Source organism: Mytilus galloprovincialis, chromosome 6 (assembly GCF_965363235.1).
Source record: "Mytilus galloprovincialis chromosome 6, xbMytGall1.hap1.1, whole genome shotgun sequence".
In the NCBI taxonomy this organism is placed as follows: domain Eukaryota; kingdom Metazoa; phylum Mollusca; class Bivalvia; order Mytilida; family Mytilidae; genus Mytilus; species Mytilus galloprovincialis.
In genome coordinates, this window is record NC_134843.1 from 46,221,487 (window position 1) to 46,248,658 (window position 27,172).

The 27,172-nt window shown below is 32.8% G+C and overlaps 1 protein-coding gene across 7 annotated transcripts in view; it reads right to left on the reverse strand.

The window, feature by feature from the left end:
• Window positions 1-27,172, reverse strand: part of LOC143079718 (importin-4-like) — a 343,997-nt gene that overhangs the window by 79,967 nt on the left and 236,858 nt on the right. For all 7 annotated transcript variants that reach the window (XM_076255254.1, XM_076255258.1, XM_076255257.1 and 4 more), the window contains 3 exons: window positions 19,722-19,845; window positions 15,473-15,584; window positions 4,578-4,693 (listed from right to left, as the gene is read on the reverse strand). In XM_076255254.1, the coding sequence (XP_076111369.1) occupies window positions 4,578-4,693; window positions 15,473-15,584; window positions 19,722-19,845 (352 nt within the window). The remainder of the gene's footprint in view (window positions 1-4,577; window positions 4,694-15,472; window positions 15,585-19,721; window positions 19,846-27,172) is intronic.

Here is a 27,172-nt window from a genome sequence, read left to right on the forward strand (position 1 = left end):
AATAAAACAAGTTGCCTTCTTTAAAAAAAAAGAAAAGCAATACATGAACCCAAGACCGCTGACTGTCGGGTCATCAAAAGAATTTGTGTTTGCTTTTGAATTGAAACAATTGACTGTGAATAGAAGAAGCTAGTTGAAAGTGTATATTTACAGCTACTATTTGAATAGTTATTTTAAAGCTCGACTATTTTATTTATTACCTTGGGAATGTACATAATTTCCCGATTATAACTCTTTGGCAAATCCTAATTTCTACAAACTGGATGACTTATGCAAATTGCACAAACTAATTGCAATATAAATTTATGCACTCAGTTTGATTTATTATCTAGAATTCTGGATGCATTTATTTTATCTTTCCTATCTTTACATTTTGTTCCCTACATGAATGCCTTTATATTCTAACTCGTATTTGAAGCTGTCTTTTCTCATGGTAGATGTTGTATGCGGTGAAACCCGTGGCATGCAATTGATTGGGACCTCTTATGAAGAGACTTATTTTGGTCTCATAAAACATCACAAATTTTAAGGATTTCATGATTTTACTTAAATCAATTCAAACCTTCTACAGGGGAACTTGGTTTTGCCGAAGAATTTCTTAATTCAGAAGTTATGAATACCTGTACACTTTCAAAATAATCCATTTATATGAAAAGGTATGTAGATATAAAAAGATACCAGAATTAAAATGGTGTACGCCAGACACGAGTTAAGTCTACAAAAAAAAAAAAAAGGATCAGTAACGCTCGAAAGAAAAAAATTAAAAGGCTAAATAAATTACAAAGTTATGGAATCATTCGGATCAGTGACGCTCGAATGAAAAAAATTAAAAGGCTACATAAATTACAAAGTTAAGGAATCTATTCCCTGGGTAGACATTCCTTAGCTTTTCTCGTGATAATTTATTTCGGCTTGAAAAATCCGCGAAAAAGGAGAGAAAGTGTTAATGTGTCTATGGAAATTAGAAACTTAATACATCTGCATACAAAATACAATTGATAAAACACTAGTGGTTCCCCCTTACCTTATCACAATTGTTTACTTGTTTTAAAAATTTCAAGGTCAAGAGACTGTATCTGAATGGTGGTGGCCAAATAGTTGCCATGGAAATAAGATGTGTCTATGCGAAATACATCGGCATACCAAATACTATTGACCTGTTTCTAGTGGTTCATTTGTAAACTAGCATGTTATAGTCTGATATCATCAAATATCAACTTTATAGCAGTGTATCCCAAACATTGTCTGACCGACAAAATGTCAAACAAAAAATCATTCAGTCAGACAGAACATTTAAAATGTTTTGGTTGAATATAGTAGAAAAGTTCAAATTTCTCTTTTGGTCAGACAAACCCTAAAACAGTTTGGCACAGACTGTCATAGTGCGTATCACATCATCCAGAACAGAAACAAATAAACAGTTCACTAAATAATTGCATTATCTTTGAGTCCTCTAATTTCCAGCAATTTGATTTGATAATCAAAACGGTTCTGTTACTTTCAAACATTTATACTGTTCAATTTATACCAATCAATTAATGGTAAATAATTTGAAGTTATATACTGACTATTAGGGTATCATTTTCCATTCAATATTCATTTAAAGTTAACAACTGAGGATCGTTAAATCAAATTAAAATATTTTCAATATCAAATAAAAACATACAACATGTTTAAATTAAATCTTTTTTTTTTTATTCAGTTAAATTAAATCTTCACACAAGAATGAATAAATTATCTGCCCATGTACCACTATCAATTTCTATGTTCAGTGAACCGTGAAATTAGGGTAAAAACTTAAATTAGAAAGAACATATTTTAGGGAACATGTGTAGTATCAACTACATTGAGAAATCAAAGAGCTGAATAGCTCTGAGGGGAAAGACGGCCCTTGTTTCTATTTCATTTGGGGGGGGGGGGGGGGTACCTTTTGATAGTCTTCATATAAAGAATGAAAAAAAGAACAGCTAGAACATGTGGAAGGTTGACACTATTGGAATCAATTGTTGTTTAATGTAATTTCGTTTCTTTAGTTCAGGATTCAATTTAGACCACTGGAAGAGATCTTCATCTTCTAAAACTAAACATTCAATTAAAGTTGATAGTTAATTATCTAAAATTCAACTAGTTGAATTCTGTCATTTAACAACAACTACAATTATTTTTGAAATCTTAATAGTGTACGACTGAACTGCAGGCTAGGGCCATTTTCCATTTTTTGTGACAGTACTCTTAAGATTTTTAATTTTTTTCTTAAGAAAGTTAGGACTGAAAAATCTATTCAGTTATAAATTTCCATTGATAAAGTTCCCAGTTACATCTCTCATCACAGGGATACAGGTACTAACAAGAATGTGTCCACAGTACACGGATGCCCCACTCGCACTATCATTTTCTATGTTTAAAGGACTGTGAAATTGGAATAAATTCTCTAATTTGGCATTAAAATTAGAATGATCTTATCAAAGGGAACATGTATACTAAGTTTCAAGTTGATTGGACTTCTACTTTATCAAAAACTACCTTGACCAAAAACTTTAACCTGAAATTTGCACTATCATTTTCTATGTTCAGTGAACCGTAAAATTGGGGTCAAAACTCTAATTTGGCATTTAAATTAGAAAGATCATATCATAGGGCACATGTATACTAAGTTTCAAGTTGATTGGACTTCAACTTCATCAAAAACTACCTTGACCAAAAACTTTAACCTGAAGCCAAAAACTTTAACCTGAAATTTGCACTATCATTTTCTATGTTCAGTGAACCGTAAAATTGGGGTCAAAACTCTAATTTGGCATTTAAATTAGAAAGATCATATCATAGGGCACATGTATACTAAGTTTCAAGTTGATTGGACTTCAACTTCATCAAAAACTACCTTGACCAAAAACTTTAACCTGAAGCCAAAAACTTTAACCTGAAATTTGCACTATCATTTTCTATGTTCAGTGAACCGTAAAATTGGGGTCAAAACTCTAATTTGGCATTTAAATTAGAAAGATCATATCATAGGGCACATGTATACTAAGTTTCAAGTTGATTGGACTTCAACTTCATCAAAAACTACCTTGACCAAAAACTTTAACCTGAAGCCAAAAACTTTAACCTGAAATTTGCACTATCATTTTCTATGTTCAGTGAACCGTAAAATTGGGGTCAAAACTCTAATTTGGCATTTAAATTAGAAAGATCATATCATAGGGCACATGTATACTAAGTTTCAAGTTGATTGGACTTCAACTTCATCAAAAACTACCTTGACCAAAAACTTTAACCTGAAGCGGGACAGACGGACGGACGGACGGACGGACGAACGAACGGACGCACAGACCAGAAAACATAATGCCCCTCTACTATCGTAGGTGGGGCATAATAAAAATAACAATATGATTGATGTAAACTGTGTGAAGCTTGTTTCCAAATCCTACATTTTGAAATATTTGTAAAATTTCATGAATAAATAGGTTTAAACTACAAAATGCAACATTTGTATTTTTTTTGTAATAATTACAATGATTATGTTGGTACACAAAATTTAGTTTTAATGGAAGACTACTTATCATATACTAAATGTCACATTTTAAGTGTTTATTTTAGTGGATAATTAGCTCATAAATTGAGGTGCTCCTGAATTGGAGGAAGATTCTCAAAACAGAGTTTTACAGAAAAAAAAAATGGAAAAGATCGTTTCTCTCCCGATCTCATGTAGCCCCTCGGACTTCCTGTTTACTTTGGAAGTTGTTGACCTACAAATTAAAGTATTATTGCATGTTGATGTTTGAATCATCTACAGCAAACATCATTATGTTTAAATTTAACAAATACTTTTTTTTTAATAAGTGCACAATCTTTGAGAATGATTTAAATAACCAGTGAAGGATATCCCTGCTGATGCGGAGTGTGGCATTCCAACAATGACGTCACTATAAAATATAATGTAGGTTGGATATATTTAGAATATCTCGTCATACTGATTTTTCCGGATTGTAAAAGAAACGTAAATAGTGTAAACGAGAGCTCAATATACGATAATTTCGAGAGAAACAGAAGGGAAATGTGTAAAAAAAAGTGTTTAAAGTCAATTTATTCATTTGTGTCTCCCCATCTCATCATTCTCAGTAAGATTTGTTGGGGTTTTTTCCACACTTTAAAAACAAAATGAATGATGTGAGGGAATGTCACTCTGGTCAACCCCATTGGGGATTGACGGCTTGAAGCTGTCTTCCCAAAAAACTTAAACCTTAAGTAGGAGAGACGGACATATGAACGAAGGAACAGACACCCAAACGGAAAAACATAATGCCCCTAAGTGGGACCTTAAAAAATACAAACAAACAAGTGCACTTGTATTTTTATGTAAAGGGTCTTAACAAAGGTTAATATTCAGCCAATAAGACTAAAACTGTTCACTTTAACTTAAAGCTTACTTGCAATGCAAAGTAAAGATTACCTAAAAACCTAACTTACTTTCAAAGACAAAATGATGAAACATTATTGATGGCAATAAAACATTCATTTACCTGAAACTGTCATCTGTTCAGTTTTGTTTATATATAGTACATATTTCAACTCACCCATGAATTTTGGAATCTTCCTCTTGATCACTGTCACCAGCTGTTAAATCTTCTTCATCACAAAAATCTTCTTCATTAAACATAATTACCTGCTCTTCTTCATCTTTATAGTGAGTCTATAAGTGTAAGAAGGAGAGGGCACATTATATCAGCTGGATACAAAATGAGAATCCTCAAGATACATGTAAGTTGCAATTCTGTAAGTATAGACAATACAATTTCCTGTAAGAACTCCTTTTACGGCTAAAACTGTACCACTTTTACTATGAAGTTTCATTATTAATATATATCCTAAAATGGGAACAAGAGGCTGTCAAAGGGACAGCAAACCGGATTGTCCTGCAGAGATAGAACCCTGAAAAGTTGAGAAAGTATGGTCACAACATTTAAGCTTAAAACAGCTCCGAATTGTGATTGTGATTGAATATTTCATATAGCATAGGTTTGTCATACACAATAAATGCGGTCAAAGAACTGAAAAATTTGAAATTAGACATTGACCTATTATGGTCAAATATCTTAAATTTAAGTACATTACTAGAATCAGCATATCAAAGAATCCCAAGAACTAATTTTTTGATGAATGACTTCTTAGTCTAACAATTTCTGTTCAAAGGGAAATAACTCAAACTTTAGTTCCATGAACTAATATTGTAAATCTAAAATTAGATACGATTTAAACATAGTTCTCTAAAATTTAAGATATTATGTTACTTTAATTTTCGAATTATAATTAAATATAATTTTATAGTTTTCCAATGAATCTGTCAGTCCAATTATAATTGGGTGATTGAAAATTACCAGATGATGTGTTTTCTTGGTAAAAGGTGAAAATCATTAAAAACACTTAGTGTAATCACAACCCCTCGAATGAGAGTAACCCTTCAATGTAATGACTACACCTTAAATGAGGGATCAATTTCAAGTGATAAAAGCTTTTGTAAAAAACACTTCTTCATACAAAAGGGCACATGTTTTTCTTTTGAAGAAACTTTCCCAAAGAACTGTTCATCTTTCTGGTAATATCAGGTTAAAACATGTTCAAGAATTTTCTTATATTCCGGGACTTATATCTTCTTTATCATTAAAAGTAAGTGGCCCCCTCTTATAGAAAAATTGTTTAAAATATAATGAATTTTCCCCCTTTTAAGTTAAAGAAAGGTTCTTCTTTTTAAAAGTAAATGTTCTGTGTTTATTTATTACAATGTTGACTCTAAGATAAGTTTGAGAGAACCAGATGGTCCGCAGGGCGCAGCTTTATACGACTGCAGAGTTCGATCCCTGAACAGTTGGGGCAAATATGGACACAACATTGAAGCTTGATACAGCTCTGAATTTGGATTGTGATTAAATAGTTGACACACCATAGGTTTCTGACACAGAATGAATGTGGTCTAAGAACTTAAACTTAAAAACTTAAAATTTTTAAATTGGACAATTACCTATTATGGTCCAGTATCCAAAATCTAAATACATGGTTAGATTAAGCATATCAAGGAACCCCAATGCAAGAATTCAATTTTTGATGAAATCAAATAAAGTTCAGTTTTGGACCCTATATACCTCAATGTGGACCAATTTGATAACCGGGCCCAAATATCAAAAATCTAAATACATGTTTAGATTCAGCATGTATCAAAGAACCCCATATATTCAATTATTGTTAAAATCAAACAAAGTTTAATTTTGGACCCCGATTTGGACCAATTTGAAAACTGGGCCTATAATAAAAAATCTAAATACATGTTTAGATTTAGATTCAGCATATCAAAGAACCCCAAGGATTCAATTTTTGTTGATATCAAACAAAGTTTAGTTTTGGACCACAATTTGGACCAACTTGAAAAGTGGCCTCAAAAGCGAAAATCTTATTTCATGTTTAGATTTGGCATATCAAAGAACCCAAAGGATTCAATTTTTGTTGAAATCAAACAAAGAATAATTTTGGACCCCGATTTGGACTAACTTGAAAACTGGGCCCATAATCAAAAATATAAGTACAGGTTAAGATTAAGAATATCAAAGAACCCCAAGAAATCAATTTTTGTTAAAATCAAACCAAGTTTAATTTTGGACCCTTTGCACCTTAATGTAGACCAATTTGAAAACGGGACTAAATAATTAAGAATCTACATACACAGTTAGATTCAGCATATCAAAGAACCCCAATTATTCAATGATGAAATCAAACAAAGTTAATTTTGGACCCTTTGGGCCCCTAATTCCTACACTGTTGGGATCAAACTCCCAAAATCAATCCCAACCTTCCTTTTATGGTCATAAACCTTGTGTTTAAATTTCATAGATTTCTATTTACTTACACTAAAGTTATGGTGCGAAAACCAAGAAACATGCTTATTTGGGCCCCTAAATCCTAAACTGTTGGGACAAAAACTCCCAAAATCAATCTCAACCTTCCTTTTGTGTTCATAAACCTTGTGTTTAAATTTCATAGATTTCTGTGTACTAATACTTAAGTTATTGTACGAAAACCAAGAAAAATGCTTATTTTGGCCCTTTTTTGGCCCTTAATTTCTAAACTGTTGAGACCAATACTCCCAAAATCAATTCCAACCTTCCTTTTGTGGTCATAAACCTGTGTTTAAATTTCATAGATTTCTATTAATTTAACTAAAGTTGTAGTGCGAAAACGAATGTGTCTTGGGACGACGACGACGACGCCAACGTCATACCAATATATGACCGCAAAAAAAAAAATTGCGGTCATAAAATAATCATAGACAACAATGGGACAAACTCATCGATTCATAGACAACAATGGGGCAAAATCATGTTATTTAGGGAGAGGGTAGAAACTAGAGGCTCTTAAGAGCCTGTGTCGCTCACCTTGGTCTATGTGCATATTAAACAAAGGAAACAGATGGATTCATGACAAAATTGTGTTTTGGTGATGGTGATGTGTTTGTAGATCATACTTTACTGATCATTCTTGCTACTTACAATTTTCTCTATCTGTAATGAACTTGGCCGTTTAGTTACAGAGGAAAACATTTTGTAAAAACTTACCTTTGATAACTATTTACCATAATTTACCAAATTAATGAAAATGGTTAAAAATTGACTGACCATTTTGGTCATGTTGATTTATTTGTAGATCTTAATTTGCTGAACATAATTGCTGTACAGTTTATCTTTATCTATAATAGTATTCAAGATAATAACAAAAAACAGCTAAATTTCTTTAAAAATTATCAATTGGGGGGCAGCAACCCAACAACAGATCAGGGCAGATAGATATTTACTAGATATACAAGTTTATCCCTTGTATATTTGTTTTAAATGCTTTGGTTTCAGAGTTATAAGCCAAAATCTGAATTTTACCCCTATGTTCTATTTTTAGCCATGGCGGCCATCTTGGTTGGTTGGCCGGGTCACCGCACACATTTTTGTATACTAGATACCCTAATAATGATTGTGGCAAAGTTTGGTTAAATTTGGTTCAGTAGTCTCAGAGGAGAAGATTTTTGTAAAAGATTACAAAAATTTACGAAAAATTGGTAAAAAATGACTATTAAGGGCAATAACTCCTTAAAGGGTCAACTGACCATTTTGATCATGTTTGACTTATTTGTAGATCTTAATTTGCTGAACATTATTGCTTTTTACAGTTCATCTCTACCTATAATAATTTTCAAGATAATAACCGAAAACGAACAAAATTTCCTTAAAATTACCAATTCAGGGGCAGCAACCCAACGACCCATTATCTGATTCATCTGAAAATTTCAGGGCAGATAGATCTTGACTTAATAAAAAATTTTACCCCCATGTCACGTTTGCTTTAAATGCTTTTGTTTCAGAGTTATAATCCAAAATATACATTTTACCCCTACGTTCTATTTATAGCCATGGCAGCCATCTTGGTTGCTTGGCCGGGTCACCTGACACAATTTTTAAACTAGATAACCCAATGATGATTGTGGCCAAGTTTGGTTAAGTATGGCCCTGTAGTTTCAGAGGAGAAGATTTTTGTAAAAGTTAACGACGACGGACGCCAGGTGATGAGAAAAGCTCACTTGGCCCTTTGGGCCAGGTGAGCTAAAAAAGGAAAATATTAATCGAAAAATATAGGTCTGTTACTTGGCGAAAAAAATGAATAAAGTGGCGAAAAATATATTGTTTTGACGAAAGAGGTGGCTAAAAAAATAATTGACCCAGGGGAAACCCTGTTTATATATATATATATAAAGTAAAATCACAAAGATACTAAACTCCGAGGAAAATTCAAACGAATGGATAACAACCGTCATATTCCTGACTTGGTAGAGGCATTTTCTTATGAAGAAAACAGACACTATTATATAGTTAATAGGTCCCAATACTTTTTTTTCATTTATAATAACAATCTAATATAGATATTAAACTTATCTATGAATTTCTGCATTTTTATCCTCTAATAAAATAGATTATTATCTAATGAATTTGCAAATCTGGAACCCCTATCAGGATCAAGAAAAATTAAAATTTACACACACAACAAAAATAAAATACCACATAACAACTATGACATCTACCTTTAAAACACACTTGACCTAAAAAAAATAATAAAGAAACTCCTGACTAATCAATTAATCAGATATAATCATTGATAGACTATCTATACATAAGTCACCAGGTGTTCCACAGGGCGCAGCTTTATACGACCGCAGAGGTCAAACCCTGAACAGATGGGGCAAGTATGGACACAACATTCAAGCTTGATACAGCTCTGAATTTGGATTGTGATAAAATTTTTGACATAATATGGGTTTCTTAAACAAAACAAGTGTGAATATCTTACAAATCTATTGCACAATGTTGTGCAATTAAAAGATTTCTTCTTTTAACATTTTGAAAATTTGAAATTTGAGAAATATGGGGGGGGGGAAAATTGAAAACTACTACCCCCTTTTTTTGGCAATTAGTCCAAAACCTAACATTCCTCTATACATAATTTACAAGTAGTGTAAGGGAGGTAATAATCCGAACATACCAAACATTGTATGTTAAATATTTTGAATTACCTCGCTTACACTGCTTTTAAATTGGCTTAATTGTCCATTGGCCATAACAACCTAGTTTTCACCCTTGGATGCCCCTAATTCTAAAACATTTTGAGCCATAACACCCCCTCCCTTTCCCAAGTCAATACTAAATATCCCTTCATGGTATGGAAACTCATGGTATAATTTCAGAGAGATTCATACAGTTAAACCCAAGTTATTATTTGAAAACTACAAAAATGCTTATTTTGGGCCCCCTTTTTGGGCCTTATTCCAAAAACCCCCAAAATGATTCCCAACCTTCCTTTAGTGGTATTGAACCTTCCGGTACACATTTATAGAGATCGATTCACTAAATCTAAAGTTATTGTCCGGAAACTAAATGCGTCTTTGGACGACTCAGACGACAACGACAATGACATGATACCATTATACGACGCAAATTGTTTTTTGCAGTCGTATAACCAGATGCTCCGCAGGGCGCAGCTTTATACGACCGCATAGGTTGAACCCTGAACGGTTGGGGCAAGTATGGACACAACATTCAAGCTGGATTCAGCTCTAAATTTGGATTGTGATTAAATAGTTGACACAGCATAGGTTTTGGACACAGAATGAATGTGGTCTAATGAACTTAAAATATTTTTTTTGTCTTTGAGCAATCACTATGCTGTTGAATATTAATCCTCTCAAAAAAATGTTTGAAGAAATTTTCTTTTTATTTATGAAATCTGAAATGAGAAAAATTACCCCCCCCCCCCCACCATTTTTTTTCACATCCCCCTTTCCCTTTTTTCAAAACTGATCTCAATTCAAATTTCTAATGGAGTTTGCAACAATAACTACTCTTTTAAATACATCATAAAATATTCAAATGTAACAAAAAGTGCTTGTTATCACTGAATGGTAAAGAGTGTTTTAATTTATCAGTTGGTAGTAAAAGTGAATATACATTGTGCATTGTATAAAACAATGATTTAAGTTGATTCAACTACTATTCTGGACAAAGAAAGATAACTCCAATCAATTGAAAATTTCTTGCTGTTGCACAATATTGTGCAATTAGATATTTCTGGCTATTGCGCAATACTGTGCAATTGAAAATATTTGCTATTGCACAAAACTGTGCAATTGAAGATTTCTTGCTATTGCACAATACTGTGCAATTGAACATTTTTTGCTATTGCACAATACTGTGCAATTGAAGATTTCTTGCTATTGCTGAATACTGTGCAATTGAAAATTTCTTGCTATTGCACAATACTTAATATAATAATTTTGGATCCTGATTTGAACCAACTTGAAAACTGGGCCCATAATCAAAAATCTAAGTACATGATTAAATTCAGCATATCAAAAAAGCCAAAGAATTCAATTTTTATTAAAATCAAACTTAGTTTAATTTTGGACCCTTTGGTATTTAATGTAGACCAATTTGAAAACGGGACTAAAAATTAAGAATCTACATACCCAGTTAGATTTGGCATATCAAAGAACCCCAATTATTCAATTTTTGATGAAATCAAACAAAGTTTAATTTTGGACCCCGATTTGGACCAACTTGAAAACTGGGCCAATAATCAAAAATCTAAGTACATTTTTAGATTCAGCATATCAAAGAACCCCAAGGATTCATTTTTTGTTAAAATCAAACTAAGTTTAATTTTGGACCCTTTGGACCTTAATGTAGACCAATTGGAAAACGGGACCAAAAATTAAGAATCTACATACACAGTTAGATCCGGCATATCAAAGAACCCCAACTATTCAATTTTTGATGAAATCAAACAAAGTTCAATTTTGGACCCTTTGGGCCCCTTATTCCTAAAAACCTGTTGGGACCAAAACTCCCAAAATCAAACCCAACCTTCCTTTTATAGTCATAAACCTTGTGTTTTAATTTCATAGATTTCTATTTACTTATACTAAAGTTATGGTGCAAAAACCAAGAGTAATGCTTACTTGGCCCCCTTTTTGGCCCATAATTCCTAAACTGTTCAGACCTCAACTCCCAAAATCAATCCCAACCTTCCTTTTGTGGTCATAAACCTTGTGTTTAAATTTCATTGTTATCTATTTACTTATACTAAAGTAATTGTGCGAAAACCAAGAATAATGCTTATTTGGGCCCTTTTTTTGCCCCTAATTCCTAAACTGTTTGAACTAAAACTCCCAAAATCAATCCCAACCTTCCTTTTGTAGTCATAAACCTTGTGTCAAAATTTCATAGATTTCTATTTACTTAAACTAAAGTTATAGTGCGAAAACCAAGAAAATGCTTATTTGGGACCCTTTTTGGCCCCTAATTCCTAAAATTTTGGGACCAAAACTCCCAAAATCAATCCCAACCTTCCTTTTGAGTTAAAATTTCATAGATATCTATTCACTTTTACTAAAGTTAGAGAGCTAAAACTAAAAAAAGTATTCGGACGACGATGACGATGACGCAGACGACGACGCCAACGTGATACCAATATACGACCAAAAAAAAAATTCAATTTTTGCGGTTGTATAAAAATTATATCATCTTTTTTGAATCCTTGGTTCCCTTTTGTAACCCCCTAAACCAATGACCCTGAAAATGAAGAACACCCGGATGACAACAAACCATGGACATGTACACTTTGCGACACTGTCTTGATCATGATAATATTTCGTTTGATGAAATTCTGGTTATTTAATCGGCTATACAAACGTTTGAAGGAATGATGGAAGTAAAACAAATCTCTCGTGTCACAATTCAAACAATGCGAGAATTCTGTTGCAAATGAAAACAATGCTAATGACAACTATTGAATGTGAAACTGACAAGTCGGAGACTGATATTACTGAGGTCTATTTGACATACGAGGATATTATTTAAAACACGGTTAAAATAATAATTCTTTTGAAATAAAGTTTCATAAATTTCTAGAGACAATGAACTTAGATTCAAAACAACGATCGTTCAAAGTTATTACTTTTTCACGTTTTTTATTTATATTTTTTTCATTTACAATAAGAACGTTCTTTTACATGCGTTATATCGGAAACATCATAAATTAATTCATCACCTTCCGAACAAAAAGGAAACCTGAATACACCGGCTCACTGTCCAAACCGGCACTTTTCCATAGTCCCGTAGCTGGCTGGTTTATACAGGTTTAACTGTATTAACTTAATTATAGTATACAAGTGCCGACTAGAAATTGAGGAAATTGGAGATGGGAAATGATTACAGCAGCAAATACTTTATGGTATGCTTAGTCTGCACCCAACTGTATGGTGCTAATGAGTAAACAATATGAGCCAAAAATTCATAAAACTATATATATTCACAATAATGCATTTACTGAAAAAAAATGAAAATTTGTTCTTCAGTAGTGTTTTTTTAATATGAGGCAGGCATTACCTGTGAATGGGGACGATATCTGTATGACTAATTTTTTTCAAACATTTAAATAAAAGAAACGGAAATACCTTAACGTTTCCGATTTTGGTTCTGTTGTTAGGGATTTAGTTGTGACGTTATTTAAGTTATGACGTCATATTCAATGTAAACAAAGAAACGCTTTCATCAGGTAACGTTTTTTTTTTCATATCAAACAATTATTAACTAGAGGCTGTGTCGCTCACCTTGGTCTTTGTGCATATTAAACAAATTCATGAAAAAATGAAAAAACAATGTTTTGGTGATGGTGATGTGTTTTTAGATCTTTCTTTACTGAACATTCTTGTTGCTACAATTATCTCTATCTATAATGAACTTGGCCCAGTAATTACATTGGAAAATATTTTCTAAAAATTTACAAAAATTTATGAAAATTGTTAATAAAGGGCTGCGCTTTAGCGCATGATACGCCCGTTGCTCTTTTAACTTGTCTTTTATGCTTTAAATGAATTTATATGATCAACTAGAAATATATATACAAATCAAAAGGGATGTTACATTAATATAGTCATCAAAGTTTCATAAAATCTCCCTTTTTAAAGTATAAAAATTCATTACTTAAGAAAACGTAAAATCTAAAATTTATAAAAATGGAAAGGGAGCTTATGTCAATAGATATAAACAATTTATTAAAGTTGCATAAAATTTTGTGAAAGTGTTAGTTATTGTCCCAAAATTGGAAAATCCCCCCTTTTTTAAGCATAAAAATTCATAACACGGAAATGTAAAATCTGAAATTTATAAAAATTGAAAGGGAGCTTACATCAATAGATATAAACAATTCACCAAAGTTTCATGGACATTGGTGAAAGCCTTTTTGTCCGAAGTGTTAAAAATCCCCCCCTTTTTTTTTATGAATAAAGCCCCATAAATCCAAAACTTAAAATCTGAAATTTATAAAAATTGAAAGGGAGCTTACATCAATAGATATAAACAATTCACCAAAGTTTCACGGACATTGGTGAAAGCCTTTTTGAGTTATTGTCCGAAGTGTTGAAAATCCCCCTTTTGTTATGAATAAAGCCCCATAAATCCAAAACTTGAAATCTGAAATTTATAAAAATTGAAAGGGAGCTTACATCAATAGATATAAACAATTCACCAAAGTTTCATGGACATTGGTGAAAGCCTTTTTGAGGTATTGTCCGAAGTGTTGAAAATCCCCCCTTTTTTATGAATAAAGCCCCATAAATCCAAAACTTAAAATCTGAAATTAAAAAAAAAACGAAAGGGAGCTTACGTCAATAGATATAAACAATTCACTTAAGTTTCATGGAAATTGGTGAAAGCGTTTTTGAGTTATTGTCTGAATTGTGGACGACGGACGGACGGACAACGGTATACCATAATACGTTCCGTCTAAAAGACAACGGGCGTATAAAAATTGATTATAAAGGGCAATAACTCCTTAAGGGGTCAATTGACAATTTTTATCATGTTGACTTATTTATAGATCTTATTTTGCTGAACATTATTGCTGTTTACAGTTTATCTCTATCTATAATAATATTCAAGATAATAACCAAAATCTGCAAAATTTCCTAAAATTACTAATTTGGGGGCAGCAACCCAACAACGGATTGTCCGATTTGTCTGAAAATTTCAGGGCAGATAGATCTTCACCTTATACAATTTTACCCCATGTCAGATTTGCTCCAAATGCTTTGGTTTCAGAGTTATCAGCCAAAATCTACATTTTACTTCATGGTTTTATTTTTAGCCATGCAGCCATCTTGGTTGGTTGGCCGGGTCACGCCACACATTTTTTAAACTAGATACCCCAATGACGATTGTGGCTAAGTTTGGTTAAATTTGGCCCAGAAGTTTCGGAGGAGAAGATTTTTGTAAAAGTTTACGGACGACGGACGCCAAGTGATGAAAAAAGCTCACTTGACCTTTCAGGTCAGGTGAGCTAAAAATGAATTGGTATCGATTTCCAATTCTATATTTGACTAGACTGATAATTATATATTTTATTCGAAGTCTCATGCAAACAAGACAGGAAAGGGAAGTAGATTTCTGCGCAAATGTGGGGATTTAAAAAAGTCGGAAAAAAAAGTTAACGATTTTCAGTTCATTAGTATATTGAAAAATTTGGGAAATATTTCCAATTTTATTTTTTTATTATTGATCTTTATACCGTCATAGGGGACTTCGTCCCCATATTAATACCTCTTGCTCTGTCAATATGTGTCATTATTCAGTATTAATAGTACATGTACTTTCATCACCAAGAGTTAAATATTTTGTCAGGTTAAATTAATTAGTTAGTTAATTACTAGCTTTTCAAGGAAAAATGTAAAGGCTAATTTGATAAACTCTGATAAACACTTAAGAAAACAATAGCTATTGTTTTTATGTTATGGAACTCACAAAAATTTAAAAAGCCTAACACACTTGGGAAATCAAAAGAGTTAAAAAAAAATTGGCAATTAATCTTAAGAACATGTCAAAATGAATACCTTGACTCCTTCTGTTGATTTAATCGAGTTTATCATGAACATAACCAATTTCTCCATGTATGGTATCATGTCTTGTTGTAGTAATGATGACAAAGCAGCAAAGAGAGAATATCTACAATAAACACATACTGGTTTTTAACAAAATAAATGAATCACCTTCTTTTCAGCACATGTACATGATCTAAACTACTGGTTTAAATGCTATGAAATAGTTTTAAAATTGCAACTAGATGGTGTAAAATGTGGCAAATGATACCAAAGGGACATTCAAACTGAAGTTGAAAAAAACACAAACTGGCAACACCATAGATAAAGACCAAACAACAAAAACACAGGTTAGGGGACGGGGAGGGGTTGCGTTGTGTTGTGATCAGAGGTGCATCAGAAGGGCAAGCTGATCTCACTTCACATGTGGTATCCGTTAAACCTGGTTAGGAATCTGTCAAACCTGTTATTAAGTCTAATTCTGTCCTTCAAATTCAGGGAAAAGGGGACTACACTATCCTAGGTTAGGGGAGGGTTCGGATCCTGCTAACATGTTTAACCCCGCCACATTCTGTTTGTAAAGTGCCTGTCCCAAGTCAGGAGTCTGTAATTCAGTGGCTGTCATTTGCTTATGTGTTACATATTTGTTTTTCGTTCATTTTTGTACATAAATCTGGCCGTTAGTTTCCTCAATTGAACTGTTTTACATTGTCATTTCGGGGCTTTTGATAGCTGACTATGTGGTATGGGCTTTGCTCATTATTGAAGGCTGTACGGTGACCTATAGTTGTTAATTTCTGTGTCATTTTGGTCTCTTGTGCAGAGTTGTCTCATTGGCAATCATACCACATCTTCTTTTTTATATCTATTATAGTTATGACAATTGGAACATATCTATTGTTTTTTTCAAAATATGTAATGGTTATTTAATTAATTACAATGAAAAAAGCATGTAATACTGAATTACTTTTCATTTCAATCTAAATTACATGTACTTTTATGGTGTCAAGTTATGTTAATATCGATTTAAAATAAAATTTATTACAAAAATATTAAAGTGAAATCTTTATTGGCTTTTTATTTTTTATTGGTAAGAATGGGGAAAGCTAATAGATTAATGTAGGATTTTTGAGTTTTGAACTTTGAATTATGAATTATGAATTTTGAATGATCCTTTTTAGCTTTCGTAAGAACCAGCAGATTTCCTTCAAGGACCACCAGGGAATTTTTATTTCGAGAACGTGGATTGGGTCTTTAAAAATTGATGTAGCATGGATAGACCCATTCAGTTTTTTAATTGTGCTTTGATAATCAACGACCTCATAACTTCTATACATTCGGTAAGAGTATCTACAGGTTCTTGCTATCGTTTAACCTAGGGTTTCCCCTGGGTCACTTATTTTTTCGCCACCTCTTTCGCCAAATCAATTTATTTTTCGCCACTTTATTATCTTTTTCGCCAAGTAATATAAATATTTTTTTTCGTTTAAAATTTTCCCTTTTTTCTATCCCCCTAAACACACACCTAAATAAGATCAGTTTGCTGCATTGTTGTTTCAAACTTATCATAGAGTATTCATTGAAATGAATAAACACTAATAAACATTTACTTTTAAAAAGAAGAACTTTATTTTTAACTTAGAAGGGGGAAAATTGATTATATTTTGAACAACTTTTCTAAAAGAAGGGGGCCATTTACTAAAATAATAAAGAAGATAAAAGTCCCAGAATATAACAAAATTCTTGGATATGTTTTGACAATATTATACTAGAAAGATGTACAGTTCTTTGGGAAAGTTTCTTCAAAATAAAAATATGTGCCCTTTTTGTACTAAGAAGTGGTTTTTACAACAAAGCAAAAGATTTTATCACTTAAAATTGATCCCTTATGTAAGGTGTAGTCATTACATTGAAGGGTTACTCTCATTCGAGGGGTTGTTCTCAACCTTTTGAAGATGTATTTTCATAACGACAGTTTTCTTTTCTAGACCATCGTAAATGAAAAAGTTGAGAAGTAAAACTAAGCTTGAAACACGTGTGTCACTGAAACGACCCTCTGAAATCAATTATCGATATCAAAGTCAAAGGATAAAGTTTTAAATCAGATTGTTCTTGCTTCTGAACATTTTTCGTAATAACAACAGTTTTCTTTTCTCGACTATGATTAAAAGAAGGAGAGGAGACGTAAAAAGTTTGCTTCAAAAACGTGCGTCGCAAAGTGGTTAATAAATCCTTTATGTGATAAGTGACAGACGCCATTTAACCATATCATTTTGTCAAAGAATACAATCAACACCTTTATTAATTAGTCCTTTGTTGTCGATAGCTTTAAAATGTAATCAGCTGATTATTGATTTTCTGTCAAAATCTTAACGAGTTCAAGGTGAATTCCGAGTATTGTCTGATCAGGTAAAGTCCGAGAAATCCGAAAAAAGCAAATAAACAAGATGGAGGAAAATTAATCGTTATATATATTTCTTTCGTCAATGACAAATTTTAGTTGACACAATTATTATTATTTTTTCGCAAATTGCAAAAACTCATAGCTTACCATAATCCTCAACTGAATCCATCAGTATTTTCAAGTATAAAGTGTTATTATCGTATTATTATAATAAATGAATTGTTAATGTATGACACATATCCAAAGTTATTCAGACAACAAGTAAATGTAAATCCAAGAACTACAAAACAATCGAAAATCACACTTTAATTGTACTAAATATGCACTAATATCACCTGCCAAAAGACTTCAGACGCTTAAGTGAAAAGAAAAGCTCCCTTGGACCGTTTATTATCCTTATTCCTAAGTAAGGACTGTAACCACTGAAATCAAACCCTACCTACCTTTTGTGGTATGGAACCACGTAGTACAATTTCATAGAGGTCCATACACTTATACTCAAGTTATTGTCTGAAAACCAAATATCTTCTGACCAATACGCAAACATCATAGCATAACATGACCGAAGTCTTATAAAATTTAAAAAAAATGGTAAAAATTGTCATTATAGAGAAAATAACAGTAATAAGGAGTCAACTTAAGATGTCAACTATGATGACTTATATATAGTTGACTTCTTTGTACATCTTGTCTTGTTAATCGTTTTTTCTATAATAAGTTCTGTCAATCTATACAATTTTCCAAAAACAACGAGGAAACACGTGGAAACACTAGTTCCCAAACATTTCACCACAGAAAATCACACGACGTAACAATAACAGGCATTATACAACTGTTGCTAGCATTAACACAGGTCTACATACAGAAGTCATACATCTATTACTTTAACACACAATTTCTGTTGACACCACATATTACACCTTAGAAAAGACAACAACATATCAAATATCAAAGGGGGGAAAGAGAAAATACCACAAAAACTAGCCCAGAAAATACAGCCAAAGACACCAACTCTTGAAGACACAAAGAGAACTGAATGGTATTATATTGGCATGAAAATACAGATTTTGTGTTATCAAAAGTTGCTGTTACAAAATTTTTGAAATTATTTAAAATGAGGGAATATATCTCCCTCATAGAAAGCTCTGATTTCTTGCCCGATTTTGGCTATACTTTTTTTTTCTTTTTGGTTTATATATCTTCATCCTTTTAATAAGCTTTAGATTTTCAAATATTTTGGTCTCAAGCATTATTGAAGAGACTTGATAGTTGAAATGCGCTTTTGGTGCAGAAAATTGGTACCGTTTATGTTATTAATTACAATATCTTTGTTTACACCTTCACTTCTACCATGAAGTTTTGAAATTTCGGCACAAACGGTTTTTATGGCCTTCATGTGACAGTAGAGAGACAATATGGTTTTTTAGTATGCATATCTGTCTTTTAGTCTGTCCCTTATCAGGTTAATTTTTTGGTTTAAGAAAAGTTTCACAGAGAAGTTGTCCTAGCTCACACCAACCTTAATGATGTACACATGTTCAATATAATGTCAACTTTTAAAATTATATACTGGTTACTTAGGTATGTTTTGGTTATTTGATAGCATTTTCCAAATTTAGGAAATAACCTTGAACTTTGCTTGTGATTTCAATTTTCTACAATGGATTTCAAAATCCTCTATGAATAGGGTGTTTAAGAGAAATAAATTCTATAAAATACTTTATTTCGAAAACAAGAATAAATCAATATCTTTTACTGTTTTAAAGAAGAAGGTACATGTATAACAAAGAAAACAGTATATCAGGGTGATTTTTTTTTAATCATATACATGTATTCCCATTTAGTTAGTTTACTACTTACACACATCTTCTAAGATCAGGATCATCAACTGTTTCCAACAAACTTATACCTAAAACTGCAGAGTCTTGTGCTAATGGCATAAAAGTTTCGTTTCCTATTGATCTGGCGATCACAGCTAATGTATCTGAAAAAAGTATTTAACGTATCGATTTATTTTGGTCTAAGCCTTACTGTTGGTTTTCATATTGATAACATGTAAGTATTTGCATGGCAATACAAAGTCCCCTTGAGGTTAAATATTCACTGTTTTGGAACAAAATTCTACCTTGATCTATAAATTGCCATGGTGTAAACTATATAACAAATATCAAGTCAATATCTTTAAACACAACGAAAAAAAGTGTTGAAAATTGTTATTTAAGTTTCTAATTCCAAGTAATATAACTCGGCACAAAATCATCAGACCAGAACAAAATTAGATCATGATCTGTAACTTGTCATGATAAAACAATACCAATTTTCAATCAATAGCTTTAAGTATGACGAAAAAAAGTGTGGAAAACTGGTTATTTTAGTGAATTTTCTAAGACAAAGGACCATAACTCTGCACAAAATGATCAGACCAGAACAAAATTCGATCTTGTTCTGTAACTCGTCAACTTAAATCAATATCTTCAAAATCAGGGCGCAGCTTTATACAACTGTCGAACCCTGAACAGTTGGGGCAAGTATTGACACAACATTGAAGCTTGATACAGCTCTGAATTTGGATTGTGATTAAATAGTAATGAATGTGGTCAAAGAACTTTTAACCAGATGGTGAAGCTTAATACGACCACAGAGGTTGAACCCTGAACGCTTTGGGCAAGTATGGACACAACATTCAAGCTGGATTCAGCTCTGAATTTGGATTGTGATTAAATAGTTGACACAGCATAGGTTTCTGACACAGAATGAATGTGGTCTAATGAACTTAAACATTTTTTTTTGCTTTTGAGCTGAGCAATTCACTTTGCTGTTGAATATTAATCCTCTCCAAAAAAAAAAATGTTTGAAGAAATTTTCTTTTTATTTCTGAAATCTGAAAAATTTACCCCCCCCCCTTTTTTTTCATCTCCCCCTTTTCCTTATTCCAAAAATGATCTCAATTCAAATTTCTTATGGAGTTTGCAACAATAACTACTCATTCAAATACATCATAAAAATTTTATAAGATATAAAATGTCATGGTTAAAATTAGTTTTAATTAATAGTAACTTCTAAAAAAAATTGGGGAATGTGTACAAACAGGCACAGATGATTCCCCCACTAGCATATAACGTTAAAAAGGGGACATAACTCAAGAACTGTAAAAGTGAAGCTGCCAAAAATTGAACTTGAACTGAGTTTAGAGGTACTAAGAATTATATGAACATTTCATTAACTTAAGTTAAGAAACGAAAAAAATCTTCAATTTTTCCACTTGTAAAGATGCATAACCCTAGAATGGTAATCAAAGTTCTTGTAATCACTGAATGGCAAATATTGTTTTAATTTATCAGTTGGTAGTAAAAGTGAATATTGCATTGTATATTATAGCATTGATTTAAGATGATTCAACTACTATTCTCGACAAAGAAAGATAACTCCAATTTTCAAAGAATAATAATCATGGCTAAAAATAAACAAAAAAGCTTCATCAGCAACAATTTATATTGGCAAATTTCCAATGAAGTTTATTATTAAACTAAAGTTATTGGCATTTTGCCAATGTACATAATTTAAAAGCAGTTCAGGTGAGATAAACAAAAAAGTTTCATCAGCAACATTTTATATTGGCAAATTTCCAAGGAAGTTCATTAAACTAAAGTTATTGGCAAATTTCCAATGGAATTTATTAATGATAAAGTTTTTGGCAAATTTCCAATATACATAATTTAAAAGCAGTTTAGGTGAGATATTCAAATGAGTTTCAATTACCAACCTTACACTGCATTTAAATTATGTTTTGTACTTAAGTAATTGTCCATTAACCTGGAAACCCTTTTCCACCATTTTTTGCACCTTATTCCTTAACGGTTTGAGCCATAACTCCCAAAGACAATTCTTACCATCCCTTTGTGGTATTCCAATATCCAAAATCTAAATACATGGTTAGATTCAGCATATCAAAGAAGCCCAAGAATTCAATTTTTGATGAAATCAATTAAAGTTCAATTTTGGACCCTTTAGACCTCACTGTGGACCAAGCTGATAACCGGGCCCAAATATCATGAATCTAAATACATGGTTAGATTCAGCATATCGAAGAACCCAATATATTTATTGAAATCGAACAAAGTTTAATTTTTGACCCTAATTTTGACCAACTTGAAAACTGGACCCATAATCAAACTAGAGGCTCTCAAGAGCCTGTATCGATCACCTGACTCTACTTTGGTTTTTAAAATCATATAAAAAAGATAAAATTTGGCTACAAAGTAACAACACTTGGCCAGCACCTCATAAGGAACATTCATACTATGTTTGGTTTCATTTCATTCAGTGGTTCTCTCTAAAAGAAGTCATTTCTATGCATTTCCCATAGGGTCCTATGTTAAACTAAGTCCCCCACTGGTGGCCATATTGGATGACGGATCGGCTACAAAGTAACAGCACTTGGTCATCACCTCATAAGGAACATTCATACTATGTTTGGTTTCATTCCATTCAGTGGTTCTCTAAAAGAAGTCATTTCTATGCATTTCCTATAGGGTCCTATGTTAAACTAAGTCCCCCGCTGGTGGCCATATTGGATGACGGATCGGCTACAAAGTAACAACACTTGGTCATCACCTCATAAGGAACATTCATACTATGTTTGGTTTCATTTCTTTCAGTGGTTTTCTAAAAGAAGTCATGTGTGTGAATTTCCCATAGGGTCCTATGTTAAACCAAGTCCCCTGCTGGCAGCCATCTTGGATGACAGATCGGCTACAAAGTAAAAACACTTGGTCAGCACCTCATAAGGAAAATTCATGCTATGTTTGGTGTCATTCCATTCAGTGGTTCTCTAAAAGAAGACATTTGTATGTATTTCCCATTGGGTCCTATGTTAAACTAAGTCCCCCCCCCCCCCCCTGGCGCCCATCTCGGATGATGGATCGGCTACAAAGTAACAACACTTGGTCATCACCTCATCGGGAACATTCATACTATGTCTGGTTTCATTCCATTCAGTGGTTCTCTAAAAGAAGTCAATTGTATGCATTTTCCATAGGGTCGTATGTTAAACTAAGTCCCCCGCAAGCGGCCATCGTGGATGATTGATCGGCTACAAAGTAACAACACATGGTCAGCACCTCATAAGGAACATTCATGCCATGTTTGGTTTCATTCCATTCAGTGGTTCTCTAAAAGAAGTCATTTGTATGCATTTCCCATAAGGTCCTTTGTTAAACTTAGTCCCCTGCTGGCGGTCATCTTGGATGATGGATCGGCTACAAAGTAACAACACTTGGTCAGCACCTCATAAGGAACATTCATGCCATGTTTGGTTTCATTGCATTCAATGGCTCTGTAGGAGAAGTTCAAATGTTAACGACGGCGACGACGGACGATAGACGACGGACTCCAAGTGATGACTTCGGGCCAGGTGAGCTAAAAACTAAGTACATGTTTAGATTCAACATATCAAAGAACCCCAAGAATTCATTTTTTGTTAAAATCAAACTAAGTTTAATTTTGGATCCTTTGGAACTTAATGTAGACCAATTTGAAAACGGGACCAAAAATTAACAATCTAAATACACAGTTAGATTCGGTATATCAAAAAAAAACATAGTTCAATTTTTAATGAAATGAAACGAAGTTTAATTTTGGACCCTTTTGGCCCCCCAATTCCTTAACTGTTGAAACCAAACCTTCCAAAATCAATCCCAACCTTCCTTTTGTGGTCATAAACCTTGTGTTTAAATTTCATAGATTTCTATTTACCTATACTACAGTTATTGTGCGAAAACCAAGTAAAATGCTTATTTTGGCCCTTTTTTAGCCCCCAATTCCTAAACTGTTGGTACCAAAACTTCCAAAATCAATCCCAACCTTTCTTTTGTGGTCATAAACCTTGTGTTAAAATTTCATAGATTTCTATTTTCTTATACTAGAGTTATTGTGCAAAAACCAACAAAAATGCTTATTAGACCCTTTTTTGGACCCTAATTCTTGACTGTTGGGACCAAAACTTCAAAAATCAATCCCAACCTTCCTTTTGTGGTCATAACCCTTGTGTTTAAATTTCATAGATTTCTATTCACTTATACTAAAATTATAGTTACGACGCCAACGTCATACCAATATACGACCGCAAAATTTTTTACACTAGTAACTAAAAATTTTGCGGTCGTGAAAAAAACTATAAAACTTTTAAATAGGAAACTTACCTATTATGGTCCAATATCCAAAATCAAAATACATGGTAAGATTCAGCATATCAAAGAACCCAAAGAATTCAATTTTTTAAGAAATCTAATAAAATTCAATTTTGAACCCTTTAGACCAATTTGATAACTGGTCCTAAATATCAAAAATCTAAATACACATGGTTAGATCCAGCATATCAAAGAACCCCAACAATTCAATTTTTGATAAAACCAAACTTAACTTAATTTTGGACCCTTTGGACCTTAATGTAGACCAATTTAGAAAACTTGACAAAATATTAAAATTCTGAATACACTAAAGTTATTGTGCAAAAACCAAGAAAAATACTTATTTGGGCCCCTTTAGGCCGACTCAGACATCGACAACACCATACCATTATACAACGCAAAAATGTTTTGCAGTCGTATAAGCAGTCGTATAAAAACAAGTGGCTCTCAAGCCTGAATCACTCACCTGTAATGTTTTGTTTACATTATTCACCAATAAAAAATTTTGCTTTTCAATATATATACTACTTTACAGTTAATCTGTATCTATACAGATCATATCCAATCCTTCTATTTCTGATTAATACGAAAATTTCTCGGAAACAATACAGTCATGCCACCAAAATCTACTAGAACACGTGGGCGTGGTGGTAAGGGTTGATGTAGAAGCAGAGGGAGCTCTGAAAGTAACGAATTCTGATCAAGCAGAGTTGTCGGACCGACCAATCCAACCTAAACACCAGATGTGTCAATAGATAAAGGAAGATATGGTTTGATTGCCAATAAGACAACTATCCATCCAAGTAACAATTTATAAAAGTAAACCATTATAGGCCAAGGTATGGCCTTCAACACAGAGCCTTTACTCACACCGAATAGCTAGCTATAAAGGGCCCCAAAAATTACTAGTGTAAAACCATTCAAACGGGAAAACTAACGATAAAATCTATATTAAAAGAGAAGCATGATTGAGCCGTTAGAGAAAATGGACAAGAAGTCCTAATTACATATAGATAAACAAATCCTGGAGAGAAGTTATATATTAAGTGTGAAAATGACAATGAAAATGATGGTCGCAGTATGAACGTAGTCAGGTCGTAAGCAGAGCGTGATGAGGACGGCAATAGCGTGCTAGAATCGTACTATAGTCGTGAACGGCGTGGTATAGTCATAGTGGAAGCGTAGTTGGGTCGCGGTGAGAATGTGATGGTTGTGGTGAGGTCGTAATAACGTCGCTGTGAGATCGTAGCACAATATCTTCGAATAGAATCACGCTTTCGCTACACTCTCGCTACGATTGTACAGCGACCTTTGCGATCTTATTACGATCTTACTGTGCTCTCACTACGACCTGATTTCGCTACACCTGCACCACGATTGTTTTGAACATGTTCAAAGTTGGCCATGCTCATAAGGATCTTGAAGACCTCACCACGACCGTTATACGACCTTACTGCGATCTACACGATCGTACTGCGATCATCGAAATATACATTTTTTTTAAAGATCGTAGGGCGATCGTGGCCTAGTGGGACTGCGGTTTTATATTGAATTTTTTGCTTTTGTGCAATACATTATTCTGTTGCGATTTGAACCCTCCCATAAAACAAAAAATAAATACCACGTTTTATTGCTTTTGTGCAATACACTATGATGTTGAATATTAACCACCCAAAAAAAGAAATTTTCTTTTAATTTCTAAAATCTGAAAAGAGAAAAATTGTCCCCCCTCCAGATTTGTTCATCTCCCCCTTCCCTTATTCCAAAAGATATGGTCAGTATTTCAATTCAAATTTCTTATGGAGTTGGCAACAATAATAAACGATTTAAATGCATCATGAAAGTTTAAAAATATAAAATAACATACATAGTCATGACTAAAATTAATATTAATAGTAACTGCTAAAAATAAATTGACAGCTAATCAACTCAAGACAATCATCATTTCTTAAAACACAATTTACAAGCAGTGTAAGGGAGGTAATCAAACATTGTTCATTAAATTGATTTGAATAACCTCCCTTACACTGATTTTAAATGGTCTCAATTGTCCTTTAACCAGAAAAAACCCTTGTTTTCACCTTTTTTTGCTCCTAATTCCTAGATGGTTTGAGCCATAACCCCCAAAATCTATCCCAACCTCCCTTCTAAAATATTGCACTTTTTTGTAAAATTTCATCGAGATCAATTAACTTAAACTATAGTTATTGTCCAGAAACCAAATGTGTAGGACAACATCATAGCATTATACGAACCCAAAAAATTTTATGCAGTTGTATATTTGGTTGTTCTGTTCATCTGAACGAAGTAATTTAGTTCGGTAAGGGCCATATTTGATCCCAATTTTAAAATTGAATGGTACAAGATAAAATATGTTTTAAATTGTCTTAAAAACATGTGAGAAAGTAAACAATTTGTGTCAAATTTTTATTCTAAAAACATTCTACATCCAAATTAGGTCAAAATAAGAGATTTTGACGATATCTAACAAAATTGGTGGGATTTCAAACACATTTAGGACAAGGAAAAATAGAGCGCAGGCGTCAAAGAACTAAATATTCAAGTTTAACATGTAAAATGTAATTACAAATATTGTGTTCAAAGATCTTTTTTGTCGAGGTATGTGCTGTATGTTTCCTGTCCAATAATGAAAAATTTACCAATTTTCATTGATTTTCCTTGGAAAATAAAAATTAGTACTGTTTGTGACGTCATCAGTAAATTTTCAACAAAAAGGCTCATTTATCCTATCAATGTATTAGCTATGATTCATTGTAATACTTATTTGAAATTAAAGATAAACCAGATGCTCCACAGGGCGCAGCTTTATATGACTGCAAAGGTCGAACCCTTAACAGTTGGAGCAATCATAGACACTACATTCAAGCTTGATATAGCTCTGAATTTGGATTGTGATTAAAAAGTTGACATAGCATAGGTTTTTGACACAGAATGAATGTGGTTTAATAAACTTAACAAATTTTTGTTTTTGCTTTTGAGCAATAAACTATAATATGCTGTTGAATATTAATCGCCTCAACACAAATATTTGAAGATTTTTTTTTTTTAATTTCTGAAATCTGAAATGAGAAACTCCACAACTCCATTCCTAACCATCCGTTT